This window comes from Eptatretus burgeri, chromosome 17 (assembly GCF_056783735.1).
Source record: "Eptatretus burgeri isolate ZD-2024b chromosome 17, Ebu_testis_v1, whole genome shotgun sequence".
Lineage (NCBI taxonomy): Eukaryota > Metazoa > Chordata > Myxini > Myxiniformes > Myxinidae > Eptatretus > Eptatretus burgeri.
In genome coordinates this window covers 50,775,669-50,795,260 of record NC_140977.1, presented here as the reverse complement: position 1 = coordinate 50,795,260, position 19,592 = coordinate 50,775,669, and the positions used below count along the sequence as shown (strand labels likewise).

General features: G+C 42.6%; 1 protein-coding gene and 1 long non-coding RNA gene across 3 annotated transcripts in view; one reads left to right on the top strand and one right to left on the bottom strand.

Moving 5' to 3' along the window:
* Positions 1-15,871, top strand: part of LOC147010084 (voltage-dependent T-type calcium channel subunit alpha-1H-like) — a 145,358-nt gene extending 129,487 nt beyond the window's left edge. For both annotated transcript variants that reach the window (XM_085861603.1, XM_085861604.1), the window contains 3 exons: positions 8,167-8,251; positions 11,798-11,916; positions 12,185-15,871. In XM_085861603.1, the coding sequence (XP_085717729.1) occupies positions 8,167-8,251; positions 11,798-11,916; positions 12,185-12,571 (591 nt within the window). In that variant the 3' untranslated portion in view covers positions 12,572-15,871. The remainder of the gene's footprint in view (positions 1-8,166; positions 8,252-11,797; positions 11,917-12,184) is intronic.
* Positions 1,359-19,592, bottom strand: part of LOC147010083 (uncharacterized) — an 84,179-nt gene continuing 65,945 nt past the window's right edge. The window contains exons 2-3 of the long non-coding RNA XR_015052800.1: positions 2,570-2,692; positions 1,359-1,826 (exon numbers count right to left, since the gene is read on the bottom strand). This is a non-coding gene — a long non-coding RNA (uncharacterized LOC147010083). The remainder of the gene's footprint in view (positions 1,827-2,569; positions 2,693-19,592) is intronic.

Sequence of the window (19,592 nt, the reverse complement as noted above, 5' to 3'; positions counted from 1 at the left end):
ATAAAAATTGAACTTTTTGGTCTAAATTCAAAGCATTACGTCTACAACAAGCCTAACACTGTACATTAGTCAGTCAACACCATCCCGACTGTCAAACATGGTGGTGGCAGCATCATGTTATGGGGCTGCTTTTCATCAGCAGGGACTGGTAAGCTTTTCAGGATAGAAGGGACAATGGATGGTGTAAAGTACAGGAGAATCCTTGATGAAAACCCGCTTGAGTCAGCAATGAATCTGAAACGGGGTAGGAGAATTATATTTCAGCAGGACAATGATCCGAAGCACATAACTTAAGCCACACTGGAGTGGCTGAACAAGAGAAGTAAATAGATGTTCGTGAGTTGCCCATTCAAAGTCCTGACTTGAACCCAAATGAACATTTATGGTCAGACTTGAAGATTGCAGTCCATCGACGATCCCCATCAAACTTGGCAGAACTAGAGAAATGTTCACATGAAGAATGTGCGAAGATTTCACCATCTCACTGTACAAAGCTGGTAGAGACTTACCCGTAAAGACTCAGCAGTGATTGCTGCACAAGGTGCTTCCACCAAGTACTGAGCTAAGGGGGTGAATTGAATACTTTTTCAACCAGTGAATTTTGATTTGTACATGATTTTTGCAGGTATTCCTGACATGTAACCTCCTTCAACTATAACAGGGTTTAGTTTGATCTCTTCAGTTACAAATAAAAAAGTTCTTTTGGAAAAATAGTTTCTACATCATTAGTAGTTCATCTAAATGTGGCATCATTGGATGGGTGTGAATAATTTTGCAGCACACTGTATGTTTGACTTGAATTACAAGGCCATAATTAGACATCGGACAAATTAACACATTATAAAGGACTCAGATAACACGATTGTTCAAATGGGAATGTCAACTGACCCTTCACTCGTTAACATCAACATATGTAGATATATACATATGCCGTTAAAGTATGTCATTCAGTTAATGAAGTTTTATGACGACAAGGTAGCATCTACCTTCTATCTAGCTTACACCATCTCCAAGTGGCCATCTTACAGTTCATTGATCATGTTGTTATGGTCGCACATCATCCACAATGGTTGCACCGACCATGGGAATGGTACGAAAAGGTCCGCTGGGTTAATTTGGCATGAAATTGGCGTTTAAAACAATCATCTGTGGCAAATCTGCCTGACAAGATTGGCTGAGCGAGCCTGCTATTCGCTTTTCTCTCCAAGCTATTCTCTCCAAGCTATTCGCTTTTCAAGCACTTTGATGCAAACCCCAAACTGGCCATTGAAAAACAGGTTGATTTGCCAATTTGCTGTGTGTTCTAGAGCCCACTGCTGATGACCATGCCACACACAAGTTCTCATTGACAAGCAAGGGTTTATTCCAAGAAAAATGCAGGCAGGGGTGGGAATGGAAGAAGAATAAGAAGAAGAATAGCACAGCCACAAAGCGGTAATCAGAACTGTAACAAATGAATTATAAATAAATACCCCAGCGTGCTCTCAGGATCTCGACGGCTTAAACGAATAACTTATCGCATGCACTCAGGGGTGATGAGACAGAGAAAGAATAGTCAAGACTGATATAAGAAACCTGCTCCGTATGTGAAGCTCGCACATGCGGAGTGGGTCTTGGTTCAGACCTGTCTTTGTTGCGTCATGTATCTTCACGGCACCCCATGTCTTCACGGTGTGGCGCCTTGCGTTTTCGTGGCGTAGCATTGTGTCTCCCCAGCCACAATTGATGCGCACCAGCACTTGTGCCACAAAGCCATACTGAGAGCCCCACGCACCACAAAACCATGCAGGACCAGGCTGAAAGCACAGCAGGCAGGAACTACGAAGCTGACACACAAACCCAGAAAACAGAGTGAAGTGGGAACCAACCAGGAGAGACAAGAGCACTCAACAATGAACTAACAACTAATGCAGTGCACAGGCTTTTGTTTAAGTCCAGCCGGGCATAATGGACCACTCTCGGTGTGTGCCCATTGGCCGACAGGGCCAATCAGGCATAGATCGATGGCCGGTGCTGATGGACTGGGCAAGCCCCCAAAATTCCACCTCATGGGCGGTCCACATTGGCTTGGAGCGTGCCGGATGCCCACGTGCAGGCACATCCCCAGCACGTCGCAAACTTTTGCACAGTTATGCCATGGTCTGGATCGCTGATTGCTACAAGCTGCTCAGAATGTAAACTTACACATAAACAAACAGAAATCAGGGGAACATTGCAGAATGTAAGGAGAGGGAAGGGAGGAAGACAGGACTTAGACACAAACAATCGGGCAGGGGAGGACAAGAGTTTCTGAACACTTCCTCGACACTATCTCTTTAATTACAGCAATTACAACACACTTATTCCAACATGCAATATGAAATAGCTGTTCTAATATATTCCACATTTAACCCCTGGGCCAGATCCATAACAGTACAATGCTTTGTTTTTTATTTTAATAATCTCATACCAGGTACGAGCCTTTAATTTCTCACTGACATCATGCAGGCAATTCATTAACAAAGCTTTGCACTGTTTGAGTTAAATAATTCCATGACACATATTGTAAATATCGAGAATAATTCATTACCAGTGCAGCTGTTGCATCTCGTCATGTGCAAGGGATCGTGTTCTTGATGTCCCGTGTTGGCTGTCACCGTTGACACGTATGTCCTGGATTTGTGTGTGACAGCTCTTCTCTGAACCTGAGACCCTGTGTAAAAATAAAATAATAATAATTTGAAAACAACAGGATTCACTGCGCACAGGAGATGGGATGTCATGTGCACGAGATTGAAAATGTCAAATGCCAAGTAAGGAAGCACATTTGCCATGTACCAGTGGCCACTAACCGTGGGTCGAATCTCATGCACTCTCATCTCTAAAACGATGCCAACTATTCCCTGGGGGTTACCAGTGTGTTTCCACATCTCGAGCCAATGGGTAAATGGTTCCACTTTGGGAGTCGATATATTTACTTCTGCCGCAGGTGGATGGAGGTTATGTTTTCACCCGTCCGTCTGTTGGGTCGCCGAAATAGGTGACCCTTATTGTCAGTAATTCTGTCTGTTTGTTTGGATGTTTGTTCGTTTGTCATTAGCATAATTGGTAGTAAACGTCGGCTGATTTTGACCAAACTCGGGTGGTAGGTACATCTTGTGACCTAGTACTTTGGAAATTGTGATGGTTGCTAGGGATGCTTTGGTTCCCGAGCAACAACCGAAAAACCTTCAAAATCGGTACCGTTCATACGAAATCAATTCCGAAAGCCATTATCCCACGTCGGGTGATGAAATTTGGCACGAATGATCTCCAGGTGATGCTCTATCAAATATATTCCGGTTTTTGTGATATATGTGATGTGGATTTTTTTAAAACCACCTTATTGTGATCGTTGTCCTCCTGAAGGATTCTAACTGGCCGATTGTGGAATCCTATTTGACTTCAGGCAGAGTTTAACGTTTGTCCGGTTTGGTTATAAAATCCTGCATAAAACCCTATTGACACTGATAAAACTGATGTCCACACAAGTCCTTCCTTGTGAAACAATTTATTTTCTAATTATCCACCATACACTTCTCACCCTCGTACAATGAACTTAAGAATCCGCATTGATTGCAATATTATTTGGTTCTATTTCATTGATTCTTACTTTAGTTAACAGTTAGACCAACCCAATTCAATTCACTTCCACATTACATCAGAGAGTTTTATTCTAATTTGGTACTTGGTCAGTTCCAAGGAGTACAAGCCACTGAGATACTATACTTCCTCAGGTACATGCACTGAAACAATTTTACATTTCAAAGCATTTTATACTTTCATGAGAGAGAGGTTGGGGGCTATTCAACCCAGACTGCAGATGTGTCCTTTAGAGGAAAAGCCACTTCGTACATTTCTTGGCAAAGGTTCGTTTGTTATCAGCTCGGTCACTCTGCTCCAGAACAACACATTTCTTAACATTTAGGGCAAAAGTCTTTTGTCCAGAAAGGACAGCCAATTCAACTTGTAGCATAAAAGTTACATTTCTAAAACTCCATTTGTTACAATTTAGAATACATTAATATAAATTTTTCCCCCACATATGGAATACTTTACCCGCAGCGCCCCCTACAATTAGGGTATGCGTGAAAATTGGCGAAATTGAAGGCCCCCAAGCGACCAGGTGAGTGCATCGATATGAATGAAACTTTGCAGGTTCATGGTACTCAATGAGTACTACAACTTTGCCTCAGGAAATATTGACCGATTTCGCTTCGGTCAGGGGTCAAAGGTCAATTAGTGCAAAAATCAATAATATGCGAGAGCTGGAGGTGCCTTCGTGCCAAATGCTACTCCTCCTAGGGTTATGGTCGGATGGTCATAAAAATTCACACTAATCGTTTGGATTACATTGTGCACAAACGATCGAGCCGGATTTTCGATTTAGATATTTGTTCACCCACAGCAGTCCCTCTAACTTTGGGGATTTCTGATTTCAAACCGCATTTTCAGTACTTTTCATTCAAACGGATACCGAGTAGTTATCATTCGATGGAACTAGATGAGATTTGATATGCGTAATCTTAAGGTGATTCCCTATACGCTATATGACATCCATTTTGCTGTATATCTTATAGTTTCCATGCTCGGCGACCCATCGCCGCCTTCTGGCTTGTCTGGCTGTCTGTCTGTCTGTCTGTCTGTCTGTCTGTCTGTCTGTCTGTCTGTCCGTTCCCTTATATCTTAAGAATGGAATACTGTAGGGTCACCAAACTTGGTACACATGATGGGAGCCCCATGAGGAGTGTCATGGGGGTGGGTGATTGTTTTTGTTTTTGTTGCTTTTTTGGGGAGGGGAGATCTTTGTAACGGTTTATGTCAGGCTTACATCAATCATCACACCAAACGTGGGGGATTTATGGTGAAAAAAATTTTTTATTAGCTTTATCGATTTTTCAATTTAGGGTAGAGGGGAGATGTCTGAAACGGCTTGAGTGATCACCACCAAAGTTGGTAGGGATAGTGTTGGCACCATGGGGGGTTTAATGACTCATTCATATCTTGTACAGCCTGTGGCTGCTGGTTTCATCATTGCTGGGAGTGTGTTTGTGTTGCTGATGCAGTGCCCTCTGTAGGTTAGAATAGGAATTTGTAATTTGTTTCAAGGTTCCTGGCGATAGCTCGCCTACTCTTCGCAAAGGTCACTGTGGGATATTTAATGTCCACCAAATAATGCTGGTAGATGGGACGCCCAGCTTAACGTCCATCTGAGAGACGGCACACACATTGATGCCTTGCCGTCCACTTGAAACACCAGGATGGCAGTTTATAGCTGGGACAAGATTCAAACTCAGGCTAGATGGCTCAGAGGTGAGCGTGCCTACCTGTCAGCCATCCTGCCAGCCCAGTTTAAAAATGAAAAAAAACTCCAAAGGAGTAGAAAAGCGGGGGAGGTGGACGTGAAGCATTTTGGAAGAGAGTGGGGGGTTAGTTGCGTTTGTTGTCTTGAGAACAGTGGGGGTGTAGCAGCTGGATCCCCCCCCCCCCAGCACTTGACACTTGTTTACTAAGTGTCTTAACATCCCATCTTCTTACAGTTGCTTTTGAACTATTTATTGTTCTTTCCTCTTCTTTCTTTGTAAAACGCTTTCATATTTTAATTATAAATGAAAACAGCTATTTAAAGGAAAGGAAATGATAAAGGGGATCGGCAGAATCAATGGATGAGATTGATTTTTTTCTATTGTTTTTGTGAACAATGGTAACCATGCCAATAATGCCTCCGACATGCACGAGTACACACACACACACACCCACACGCACACACACACACACACCCACCCACACACACACACACACACACACACACACACACACACACACACACACACACACACACACACACACACACACACACATATTGTTATGAATTTGGAAGCTTACTGCACACAACAGCCAGGTCCTATAGATCAGTTATATCGGTAAGTATGTGTTTCTAGGTAGGGTCCTGTCCTATGTTTAATGGGTGATTAAGTGTACGTGTGCTGCGCAGTTATTTCATAGATAGGATTTTTACCCTGACAACGACAACGACGACAACAACAACAACAACAACAACAACAACAACAACAACAACAACAACAACAACAACAACAACAACACTCTGTCCGAGCTCTTCACGCGCTCGCCGGCATGCGGGCATGTGCGGAATTCCATGCCTCGGGCGGTGTGGATTTCGCACCAAATATGGTCATGAAGCGTTTCGTTCTGGCTGCGCGCCAAATAAGGGTATGCGTCATTTTCCGCCCGATGGGCGATGTGCAGACCAGAGCCGGGGCGGTCCTTTGCAAGAAGGCGGAGCCGTGACACGCCATCCACCCAATGAGAGCAGGCGACGGGGGAGTGGACCTCGCCCCAAAAGAGTTGAGAAAGAATTCATGATTGCGTCCCGTCTGCTCGAGAGTACTTCTGTCTGGGTCTGCGGCTGACTGCATCGCGCGCATCCGAGGCATTTTCGTCTGGCGCATTACTACAAGCGGTCAACCATCTCATCACAGGAGATCACCTCATCTCGCCTCCTCTGGGTTCGGCTGCCCTAGTACTTTATTTGGCGACTGGTGCTCTGGGAAGGTGCGGACGTCCTGCCACGCGAACACAGCCAGGTAGCCAGCACGTTCTCTTCCCTCAGCTCATCTTCCCTCCGAGCTGAAAGGGCAATAAAGACCTCGAGGTCCATCTCTTTCTGTGTGTGTGTGTGTGTGTGTGTGTGTGTGTGTGTGTGTGTGTGTGTGTGTGTGTGTGTGTGTGTGTGTGTGTGTGTGTGTGTGTGTGTGTGTGTGTGTGTGTGTGTCCGTGGGCCCCGTCTATAAGTAGAATTGTTAAGTGCTTTTTGTTGTACATTATTTGCATTGCTTATTCGTGATAACTCTGCTCTGTGTTCCCCTCCCCGATTATTGTTATAAATAAATTCCCCTCTTGTTGAATGTACCAGCTCGTTCTTTGTCATTTCTGCCATTGGTTTGCCATGGTGCGTATTGGGGATTAGGAAGGCCGTTGCTGCCGTAATTGTGCATTTGGACCGACGGACCTCGGAAACCATCCGCTTGGGTTACACACGGTTCAAGCACGGTAATGGCTCGTTCCGCTCGAGGCCTGTCGAGGGTGTAAATTCCCCAGTAAGCTTTGCCACTTGAGTACTTAGGTATATTGTAGTTGGCAATTAACCCTACTCCACACGGTCGAATTATTGGCGATTCATGGTCCTGTAAGGAACCCGTAGCTTCGGACTTATCCGAGGGTCATGACCTAAATTCCGGTGTGTTCGGTGGAGCTGACTCTACTGCTCCCCCGAGTGGTCGTGCTCGCCACCGATACCCAGCCCCACAACAATATATTTATATATATATATATATATATATATATATATATATATATATATATATATATATATATATATATATATACATTTACATGTGAGGAGGAGTGATGCAAGGGACACATCGGCCATTTTGGAGTTAATGCCATATAGCACTATATTAACCCTTACCCTATCATCCGAGCCTATCATCATCATATCATTAAAGAAATGTCGCTTAAATCACTCCTCCTCATGGAGCCTCATATATATATATATATATATATATATATATATATATATATATATATATATATATATATATATATATATATATATATATATATATATATATATATATATATATATATATATATATATATATATATATATATATATATACAGTACTTACATATCCTGTACATGTACACACACCCATTGATTATCAATAACGTATATTTGCACGCAATAGTAATCAGTTGTAGCATTGAATGAGTCACTTTGAGTTGTGGCTTAATCCGTGCATTTGATCGCAGTTATTTTTCTGTAGTTCTTCGATATCGTTTTGCTTAGTCTTGCAAATTATTTCAGTGGTATAATTGAGAACTGTATTCTTCTTGCCAACAAATGCTTATCTTTCTTCCTCATTATGTGCCTGCATGCTCGGGTCGTTTGTAACTTTGAAAAGGTTGCGGTTTCCGGGAAGGCAGTTCATCACTGCCATTTTCACAGGGAGTCGGTGAAGGTTGGCAGAGATGCAATATGGATTTATAAAAGGCTCGGATCATTTTTTCCTCTAATGTTTACACATGCATGTGTGCTTTGTTTTGTCCTCCCCCCCCCCCCCCCAGAGTGGTGCCAATCTCCTGCCAGATGCAGAATCGGATATTTTTGAAGATCTCTGCATGATTGGATGCCCGACTTGTCGCACAGCCGGTAAGGATCTACTTAGGAATACCTTGAGCTCAGTGAAAGTAGCAGTTATAGTTCTTAGTTCACATCCGTGTATTAGAATTTAGAGGTAGAATGTAGAGGCAAGTGGAGCAAGAACTGCACTCGGTAGATTGCATACCTCCACCAGGCTAAACGGGTCACCTTTTGTATTCGGCTTGTTCTTGTCACCTATCCAACCTGTCCACCAAGTTTCGTCCGAATCCGTCCACAAAATTTTGAGATATTGTCCTATGTATCGCTTTTGGCCATATCTGTCAATGGTGAAGAATCACGAGAAAAAAATCCAGGATCTGGATCCTCAATAAAATCTCTTCCATTCGTCCTTGTCACACACCCAACATGTCCACCAAGTTTTGTCCGAATCCGTCCATAATATTTTGCGATATCCTGCTCACAGGCAGACAGACAAACGGTGGACGGAGGTAACGATGATCAAGGTGAAGACTTTAATCACTTTGAGGTTTGGGATGTAGAATCCGATTCAGCACATCTTCGAGGTACTGGAGCACACCTTAGATGTTTAAAAAACCGAGAAAAAAAAAATTGTCAATTTTTTTTTGGCCGTTTCAATTTTTCTGCCGCAATTGATTGATTTTCCGCATCACGACTTTTTTTTATTCACAACCTGATCAAAATAAGACAAAGACAGACTGGTGGACGGACAGACCGGTAAACGTTTACAAAGTTTCTGATCAAAATTTGACTTTCTGATTTTAGATGCCCCAAAGAAGGAAGAGCTCCATTGGTCCCAAAGCAGCTGCAGATAAGTGAAAACACACAAGGAGACAACAGGTGACTGAAGAGGAGCAAGATGCCAGGCTAAATGAACAGGCACAGCGGCAACAGCAGCAGCGACAAAATGAGACTGAAGAGGAGTGATCAGCCAGGCTCAATGAACATGTTCAGCAGCAACAGCAGTGGTGAGCAAATGAGACTGAGGAAGAGTGTGATGCAAGACTTGAGGCAATGCGTCACCGCACTGCAGAAGCAGGAGCACTGGCCCGGGCACAAGAGCACAACAATGCCAACAGGGTGGCATTCACGTATGTCCCGGCTGACCTTACAACTCATGCAGACATCGGCCAAATGAACCAAGTCTGCACCCACTGCTCTGCTTACAAATTCAAGGGAGAGACCAAGGGTGTGTGCTGTAGCGATGGCAAGGTCGTCCTTGAGCCCTCTCCTGCCCTTCCTCCCTTGCTGAAGGAACTTCTATCAGGTGAAGTTCCCCTCAGCAAGCACTTCCTTGACAACATTCGGATGCATAATGGCAGCTTTGCGATGACGAGCTTCGGGCACAAGGAAGCTGAAGTCCAGGGCTGTAACCTGAGCTTCTGGATCCAAGGTCAAGTGTTCCACCACATTGGCAGCTTGCTCCCACCTGAAGAGGGCCAGCCAATGTTCCGACAAGTCTACTTCCTGGACTCACACACCAAGGAGCTGGCTGCCAGGAACCACAGCAGCCTGAAACCACACATCCTTGAGATGCTCACAAAGTGGTTTCACGAGAATAACCATCTGGTCCGTGAACTCAAGACTGCAAGAGATGTACTTGCAGAAGGAGGCAACTCTGAAGAGCACCAGATCATCAGAGAGAACAAGCGACCCCAAGGAAAGCACACACACCACTACAACGCCCAGTCTGCACCAGAAGTCACCATTCTAATGGACAATGAGCCAATAGAACCCAGAGACATTGTCCTAAGACTTCGCGATAGGGCATCAGTGAGCTGCACGTATCTTATGATACACTCCAGCATCCCATAGTGTTCCCATATGGAACAGATGGCTACAGCATCCATCTGGTGGCCAGGACTGCTACTGGACAGAATGGATGAAAACTCACACAGCTGCAGTACTACAGCTACCACATCATGGTGAGAGAGGGCAACCACACACTGCAGATGCGCCGACTCTTTCAGCAGTTTCTGGTCGATGTCTACTACAAGATCAAGACAGAGCGACTGGGCTTTATCCGCCGGGAGCAAAAGAACTTGCTTGCTGATAACTACGCCAACCTCCGTGACAGCCTCATGAGCACTGATGACGAACGCGGTGACAACGACAAAGAAATGTGAAATGTGTCCAAATTAAATGTGATATATAAATGTGAGAAATATTAAGCACCACAATTTACTTCTTTCGTATTGCTATTTTTCCCTCTGGGCAATGCTGGATACTCCAGCTAGTAATATGATATGTTATAAGTTTAATAATGGCACAACTCTGTGAAAAAATGACAAAACGCCCTGAAACTCGAACTTGTACTGTATCTTATCATAATAAAGCCACGTAGCAAGTTTCAGTTGAATATGTTAAAGGGTATGGGAAAAAAGCTGGAAGAACCACAGATGGGACGGACAGATGGACAGACGAATGGATGGAGAGTAAATCTTCAGTCCCCTCCAATAAAACCCGTAGGGGACTAATTAGGTGTGTGTGTGCGTGCGTGCGTGCGTGCGTGCATACGTCTGATGATTATAGAATCGAAAACGGCTTGGCCAATCTCTACCAATTTTAGCAAACATACTAGGGGTCCCCACAGTCAGGTCATGCACATTAAATAGTCCCCCCCCCACACCCCCTTCGGGGTTCACGAGTAGGGGAGGGGAAGTAAATACTCCATAAATGTGTGCTGTGCAATGAAATCCGATGGTGGTGGGGCAGGAGACTGTATTACAAATCAGTTGTGGAGATGACTTTCAATTTTACACTGTGTGTGTGTGTGTGTGTGTGTGTGTGTGTGTGTGTGTGTGTGTGTGTGTGTATATATATATATATATATATATATACATACCTGACATAGTAAAAGTGCTCTGCTGACCCCTGCTAAAGGGAAGGGGTATTACTCTCCTGTAGGGATGAGCGGGTGTTTTGTCGTTTTTTATTTATTATTAGAGTTGTTTGTGCTTGAAAAGAGAAACAAATAAAGTAAAAATTTTCCTTCGTATCTCAGAAAGTTAATTCTAAACTAGATGAATAGAGTTATTGTATGCATTTAAAATTTAATTACGACAAAGGCAAAATAGTTTCGCTTTCATTAAATGGCTATCGGATATACCTGTTATGGATGGGCGATCGGATGGAAAGGAATTCTATAGGACGGTAGAGCCATAGAACCACAAATGAGTGACAAAAGCAACAAATGAAGACGACAACAACAATCCAGTGATGGTTGTGCTTGAAGTTTCGCACGCCGGTATACCGTGACGTTATTTCGAATGGCGAACTTTTTGAGGAAAGTCCACTTTGGACAGAACTGAACGAAATAAATGAAGGAGTTTCAACTCAACTCAGATAACATGAGCAGAATTGTAAGACATTGTTAATTACACCTGTGCTGACATCAGATTACATCCCCAATGCTCGTCTGTGTATGTAACACAAAAGGTTTTAAGGGTCAGACCTGGAAAACTTCACTATTTGGAAGTGTTTACTCACAAACCCACTTGAGGAAGCGCATTAACGTTTAAAGCTTTCCTTCCATGGATGGTGTTGCATCTTCTCACCTGTAAACTGTTTCTGCAGAATTGCATGGCTGTTGGGGAGAGGACATTCCTACGTCTCCTACATTGTGGTCAGACGACCTTTCATCACCAACTCTTGTCGCTTTCACTAACCCTGCCATCCACGGCCCTCACATGCAGGTGAGCCGTTAGCACTGCGTTTTGTAGAATGCTTAACGTTGCTACATTTATCCGTTAAACACACAGCTAATCATTTAGGGCTGAATGAAGTCTCTGTTTGCATTTGTCTTGTACTAATTAGATAATTTGTGCTGCTCATCCGACATGGGCCCTTCATTGCTGTCAGCTTTAGTAATCCAAGGAAAACTTTTTCATTGCTGGAGCATCTCTGACGATTCTCTTTTCTCTCTTTTCATGCAATATTAAATCCTCTACCCCCACCTTGCAGGGAGATACCGATGTGTTTATGCAATGTGACTGCGAGACTATCTCACCAAACCATCATGCTGAAACGTGCTTCAGTACAGAGGCACCCGGTGCTAGTCGAGACACGCTCAAGGAACCCAACAACACGACAAGGAAAACGGAGGATAAAGAAGTTGAGAAAGAAACAGACTCTACGACGAAGACCCATGAGAAATTGTTAAACACTGAAGACAAGTCACGGCAGTCGTCTTCACGGTCAAATGCACAACATATCAGAACTGGAGGCTTGGTGAGCCGAGCAGACGAGACCACGAACCAAGAGGCCAATTTGGTCACAGACCTTAGAACAGCATACTGCTCATCAGAGTTTGAACTCGACCACACGCCTGGTACTGAGGACGCGATGTGACGGAGGCTCTCGTGGGTACGGCCTGTGGCGTTGCCCTCTGTGCCTCTCTGCTCTACAACCTTCATGCAAAAGTTTGGGATCACTCACAGGGTCACGATTACGGGACAATTTTCTGCGTAGGCATCGCTTGTGCAGCGACCTAAGCTGTGGGCGTTTGCCACGAGGACTTTGCTTCCATTACGATGCTGTAAATATGATGCATCATATCGTTATGATATTCACCCACGAAGCTGCTACTGTAAATATTTTAAATAACCAGCGAAAAAAAAAAATCTGCCGAGAAAGCATGTAGCGTCGTGGGACTCGTATATGCAACGGGGAACCACTGGAGGTGTATGATGAGGATGGTGTTGAGAACGGCACTTTACAACATGCAAGGATGAAAGGTAGAACTGCAGCGGACACGCAAGGACTCCGGAAGGACATGATGAAGTTGAACATTTTAGATATTAAGTCAAAAAAAATGTGACACTGCGAGTCCAACGCTTTGATCATTTTTCCCTCTGGCAGGCAGATGATTTGCTCATGATACAAGTCAGTCTATCACAATCACCTCGATGTTCAACGAGCAACTCTTTACAATTTTAACCAATTGATTCGGATGTTAACGAGGAAGTGGGAGAATGGTTGGCAATGCAAATAGTTTCCGATAGCACATCACATATGCTGAAACCGAAAGGACTTTGCAAGGCCAAAGTATCCAGGAAATATCAATAGAGGAATTGAAATGTTCTCTTTGTGATTATTTGCTACAAATTGACACAACATCAGAGGCTGGCGTAACTTTGTCATTTTTACAACTTGCAATTTTGCAAACTGTGCCCTCAATTATGGAACAAGGTTACCCGATGACCGGTGCATATATCACCTGAGTGTGTTAAATGCCGGGCTTGGTCAATGCCGGCAGTCGAAGCCAGACGTGCTCCATCTTACCTGGCACAAGAATACCCAGTTAGCCAATGTGACTGATGCCGCAATTGGAGTTGGATATTCGAAACTGGAGGGCCGTGGATCAGGTGTGTTTATAATTTGTCAAAAAAAATGGTTTTCGAAAATGAACAACAAAAACACGATAGTGAATGCGGTGCATGGAAGGCGCTGAGATGAATGCATTTGGAGCAGTGGTGGAGGCCTTTCTAGTTTTATTCTTTGGTCCGACAGGATGGTGTGGAGGTAGTTCGCTTACCTATGAGCTGTCTAGTCGAGGTTGGCTTCCTGAGCGGACTACAAGCTCTCGTATCGGTGTTTCACAGATAGGGAGTTGCATCATGAAGTGTGCCGTGCCGAAGAGGGATGTTAAGCCAGGTGTTCTACCTGCTCACATTAGTCGATGAATGTTGGAGATATCACGGTGTCTTGCGAAGAGTAGACTTGTTATCACCGGCACCCCCATGATGAGTTACAACTTCCTGCGGCTAAGCAGCTCCGGTCGAACGTCAGGTCTGGCCATCCAGTTCGTGAAAGATTTGAGTCAACCTACCTCCTGTAGCCCCCCCCCCCCAATACATGGTGGAACATTTGGGGCCATTAAAAAAGTATACTGTAGTCTAGCGATGGAAGGTTTTGGCATTCTCTTTACCCTGTGATGGGTTTGCTTTTTCTGATACAGAAAGGATGTGACGATTTCAGAAGAACAATACACTTAAGTTTTTCTGATAAGGATGTGACCTCACCTGTCCCATGACCTTGAAGGTCATCACAGTGCCATGATGATTGCTGTTTGTATGGACCTTCTGAAAACACGGTATCTCAATCAAAGTCTATTCACGGCTTTCTTTGTATGGTACGGTAGCCGTCGTACAACATAGTACAAAAGTTTCCCAATGAGCACTCCATTGTTTCAAGCTCAGTGAACCTGACTGAAAGAGCTTCGACTTGGGTCTAGCTAAATGGTGATTGAGCAATGTCATCCGAGTCCTGAGCTGCCGTTCTGGAATAGTTTGTGCTCGACGTTTAAACAGCTGAGACTCAATTGCACTTGGTGAGCAACTACCAAAGATACCAGACTACTCCCTCCCTCTCCCCACCATCCAATTATTGTAGTTAGACGATTGACTGTACCTATGCAGTGGTTGAAAATTGTAGTGCAAGAGTTGAGGCCAAGGTTGACCCCATGTGAAATGCCTATGGAATGTCCAAATAGAGCGTAAGAAGAACCCACTCAAGACCTTAGTAATGTGACCTGGCCTATCTTGTTTGATAAAATGTAACTGGTAACCTTGACACAGGAGGTTTGGTTAAGGTGACATTAATGCCGTTGCTTGGCAGACTAAAAAAAACCAGAATTTAATGAAAATGCCTTCAAACTCCTCAATAACACCTGGACTTTGGAATTGGTTGAGGACAACAAGGTCGCTGATACGTGTGTACAGTACATTGTATGTCTGTACCACATATGGGACCACCTTGAGAGGGAACACAGGAAGGGCTGGAAACGTGAAGTCTCACGGATTTAGGCAAAGGATCGGTTGGAGAAGGTCAGATTGTAAGTAGTTACTGATATTGACCACCTGCTATGTCTGATGTTCTTTGGCACTCTTCTAAGGCTTTGGCCTGGTGCTTTGGCCATCATCGGTTTTTGAGGTGGCGTGTTCGTGCAAAGAGAGTGGCGTGAAGATCTATCGTACTGTGAGATCTCATGTTTGAAAGTACTTTATTGTGACTATACATGGAGTGATTATTTGTTTATTTTTTTTTTTTAATTGGAAATGTTGTTTTTCTCCACTGTGTATGAAACGACCCGCTTGCTTTGCACAAAGCGCTCGGGGTTTTAATTCTGCTTCCACGTAGTTACTATATGTATGTGGCAAGAAGTTTTGTTTTTTACCAAAATAACTGACTCGATGTGTAATCAGCCTCACCCTGATTGTGTGTTTCGCTCACAATTGTCCAACACGGTGTGCAATGAAATTGGAATTGCACCTGTTAGAGGATTCAATGTCATCGGCACAAGGTGCAGCTGCATATGGCAGCGTCCCTCCTTCATAACATCTGTGGTTTGCTGTTCGAATGTACGGTTTGGACTTGACAAAAGTGTTTACACATTGCCGTTGATTATTTGTTCCTGATTATTTAATTTGCACTTTTCCCACGAAACCCCCCTGGCGGATGTATCCTGTAGTTGCGGCTTTAATTGGCCACATCGCGTGGTGTGATGTTGTCGTGAGATCCTGAGTGCTGTGCTCCTATCGTTGTGCTTTGTTCAAAAATGACAGATTTTCACGTAGAGGAGGAACACAAAAGTGATGGTTAAATTATATTTTTGCACAAACCTATTGCATTAAATTGCATCATCTTGAATTTGTTTCTTTGCTGTACGCCGTGCGTGCCGGAATATGTACATCGTCCGATTCCATCTCGTCTTAGCACGTTCGTGTAGCAAGTGATGAACTGCATTTTAATACGGCGTTATCAAGGAAAAGATATCTAGTGGCTGATGTTGAAGTTCTAGAAAGTTTTTAGTCTTCCTTTGACTTTTTAACTGAACATGTATGCGTATGTGTGCTCGTGCATGTGCATGTGTTCGTTAATGTCGATCACTCATTTTCAGATCCACTGTAATGTGAAACCCTGCATTGTTAAATACTCCGGATTGTTAAACCACACACGCAAAGCAAACAGTGAGGTTTAGCAATTGGCTCACTTCTGTCTGTCGGTCTCTCGACAAATGTCAGTTTATGATTGAGGAACAAGTTAATTTCAATTGAATGTTATCATTTGAACCCAAGTTGTAAAACAAACCTGCACTTTAACAATACGTTGCTCTCAATTTGGCCCGATCGCACATGCGCAGAGAAGAGTGAGATAATATTTTTTTACTCTGTCTGCCTGCCTCGCAGTCAAACAAAATTGAAAATCATTCCAAACAGGAAACTTTCTGTTTTTAAGGATGTCATAAAGGACACAAACAAGAGGCACGAAGAACTAATGTAACGTGTTAAATAAGGTGGTGTAAAAGACGTTGCGTCAATGGCAGTAAACTTCTGCAATGTTTTTTTTCGACGACCTTTGAAATCTCTATTTTATTTCAATTGAATTATATTTTTCTATTTGACAGAATTCTATGTTTTTGTATTATTAATGTTATTTACAAGATTGAGGGCTCATTGGAGAGTGATGTGATGGGGAGGGTATGATGAAGTTACAGCTGGGAAACAGTTGGACACAATAGGCAAAAAGAGAGAGAGAGAGAGAGACAGAGAGACAGACAGAGAAGAAAAAAGGAAACATTGCAACCTGCAAGTTGGAGGGTTGGTTAAGAAGGATTAATGGGGATAATAAAGATTGCGGGTAAGGATGTAGGATGTCCTGTGTGAAGTTCTGCTGCTCTTCCATGAGCTTCAACACCTGTATAAAATACTGGCAAACAAATAAACTGGTTTCTTTTTTTGACAGTAAAATAATAGGTATTCCATATTTGAATGGATCAAAAATGGTAATTAAAATGGAAACTAGAAAGCATCTCAAAATGAAAAGCTCATCTGCGCAAAGCCCTAAATGCAAAAAACATCAATGGAATGGATACCAGAGTTGGTGTCGAAGCAACCCAATGCTCGCCTGTTTATACATTTATCGTTTTTAAAAGACTAGTCTAATAATATATTTTATAAAGCATTGCAGTGAAGTCTGATCCAAATAATTTTAAAGCAATATATGTATTTGTATATTGTAATCAGTCAAAAAAATAGTGTGGTAGATAAAAACATGAGAAAGGAAATAACTTGCACCAAAAACTTTAACATTTTCACACTGACGCTCACACTGGGGGTATCGCTATAGCTCTCTGTTCTTCGAACAGGTGAGCTAACCAGAAAGTTGGTCTCAAAGCCACCCAATGCTCGCCTGTTTATACATTTATCGTTTTTAAAAGACTAGTCTAATAATATTTTTTATAAAGCATTGCAGTGAAGTCTGATCCAAATAATTTTAAAGCAACATATGTATTTGTATATTGTAATCAGTAACAAGAGCGCAAGTGAGCACAATATACGCCCGAACAAGAAGGTATATACAGAATTGTGCTACTACATGGAAAACAGCATCCTGGTTGCCATGGCAACCACTTTAGATGACGATCGTGTGTCTCGATACACCGTCTCCACAGTCTGTACCTATGTACCAAATATGAAACATGAAAGTTGAAAACTTTGAGAGTTAGAGTGCGAACAGGAATGGACGGACGGACGGACGACACATAATACGCCCCGATATATATATATATATATATATATATATATATATATATATATATATATATATATATATATATATATATATATATATATATATATATATATATATTGGGTGTATAAAAAATAGTGTGGTAGATAAAAACATTAGAAAGGAAAAAATAACTTGCACCAAAAACGTTAACATTTTCACGCTCACGCTGGGGGTAACGCTATAGCTCTCTGTTCTTCGAACAGGCGAGCTAACCAGAAAGTTGGTCTCAAAGCCACCCAATGCTCGCCTGTTTATACATTTATCGTTTTTAAAAGACTAGTCTAATAATATTTTTTATAAAGCATTGCAGTGAAGTCTGATCCAAATAATTTTAAAGCAATATATGTCTTTGTATATTGTAATCAGTAACAAGAGCGCAAGTGAGCACAATATACGCCCGAACAAGAAGGTATATACAGAATTGTGCTACTACATGGAAAACAGCATCCTGGTTGCCATGGCAACCACTTTAGATGACGATCGTGTGTCTCGATACACCGTCTCCACAGTCTGTACCTATGTACCAAATATGAAACATGAAAGTTGAAAACTTTGAGAGTTAGAGCGCGAACAGGAATGGACGGACGGACGGACGACACATAATACGCCCCGATATATATATATATATATATATATATATATATATATATATATATATATATATATATATATATATATATATATATATATATATATATATATATATATATATACACATCGGGGCGTATTATGTGTCGTCCGTCCGTCCGTCCATTCCTGTTCGCGCTCTAACTATATATATATATATATATATATATATATATATATATAGCCTGGTGTGTTGGCGCAGTGGTTAGGGCAGCGGCTTGGGATCCAAAAGGTCCTGAGTTCAAGCCCCATTGAGCCACTGAATTAATACACCAGGGGGTTAACTCAGCCTGTCATCCTTCCGAGGTCGGCGAAATGAGTACCAGTGTACTGGGCCGGTGTATACCCCGGTTAAAATAGGTATGCCATATCCCTGTGTCGTAAGAGGCGACCAGGGTTGCGTCAGGAAGGGCATCCGGCGTAAAACCTGTGCCAAATCACTATGCGGATCATACGGATGATCCGCTGTGGCGACCCCTAACGGGAGCAGCCGAAAGAAGAAGAAGAAGAAGAAGATATATATATATATATATATATATATATATATATATATATATATATATATATATATATATATATATATATATTGGGCGTATAAAAAATAGTGTGGTAGATAAAAACATTAGAAAGGAAAAAATAACTTGCACCAAAAACGTTAACATTTTCACGCTCACGCTGGGGGTAACGCTATAGCTCTCTGTTCTTCGAACAGGCGAGCTAAAATGGAGACTCATGGTTCGGTGTATTTCTAATTTTGGCATTTATAAACACCTCTTTGAAATCAGTGCTCATCCAATGGATGGATGAGGCGAAACACAATAACACTCTCGGTTCCCCACCTTTTTGGTGGCATGAAGAATAGATCTGTGTAATATGAAAGCTAAATCTTGAACCGTTTTTGAAATATCATGTACTCAAGCCAAGTTACCAAGATGGTTGCCATGGCAACATAATTCAGCCAATCACAGCCGAAATCCAGTCAGGTTGAAATAATGTCATGGGGATTAGATATCTGAAAGCTAAATGTTCAACAGTTTTTAATATCGCGTGCACAAAAAGTCCGTGGACAGATGACTGGTTGGTCGGATGGAGTTCATTTTAATGTCCCCCACCTCCGACATTGTTGGACGGCGAGGAACAACTAGAAAGCATCTCAAAATGAAAAGCCCAT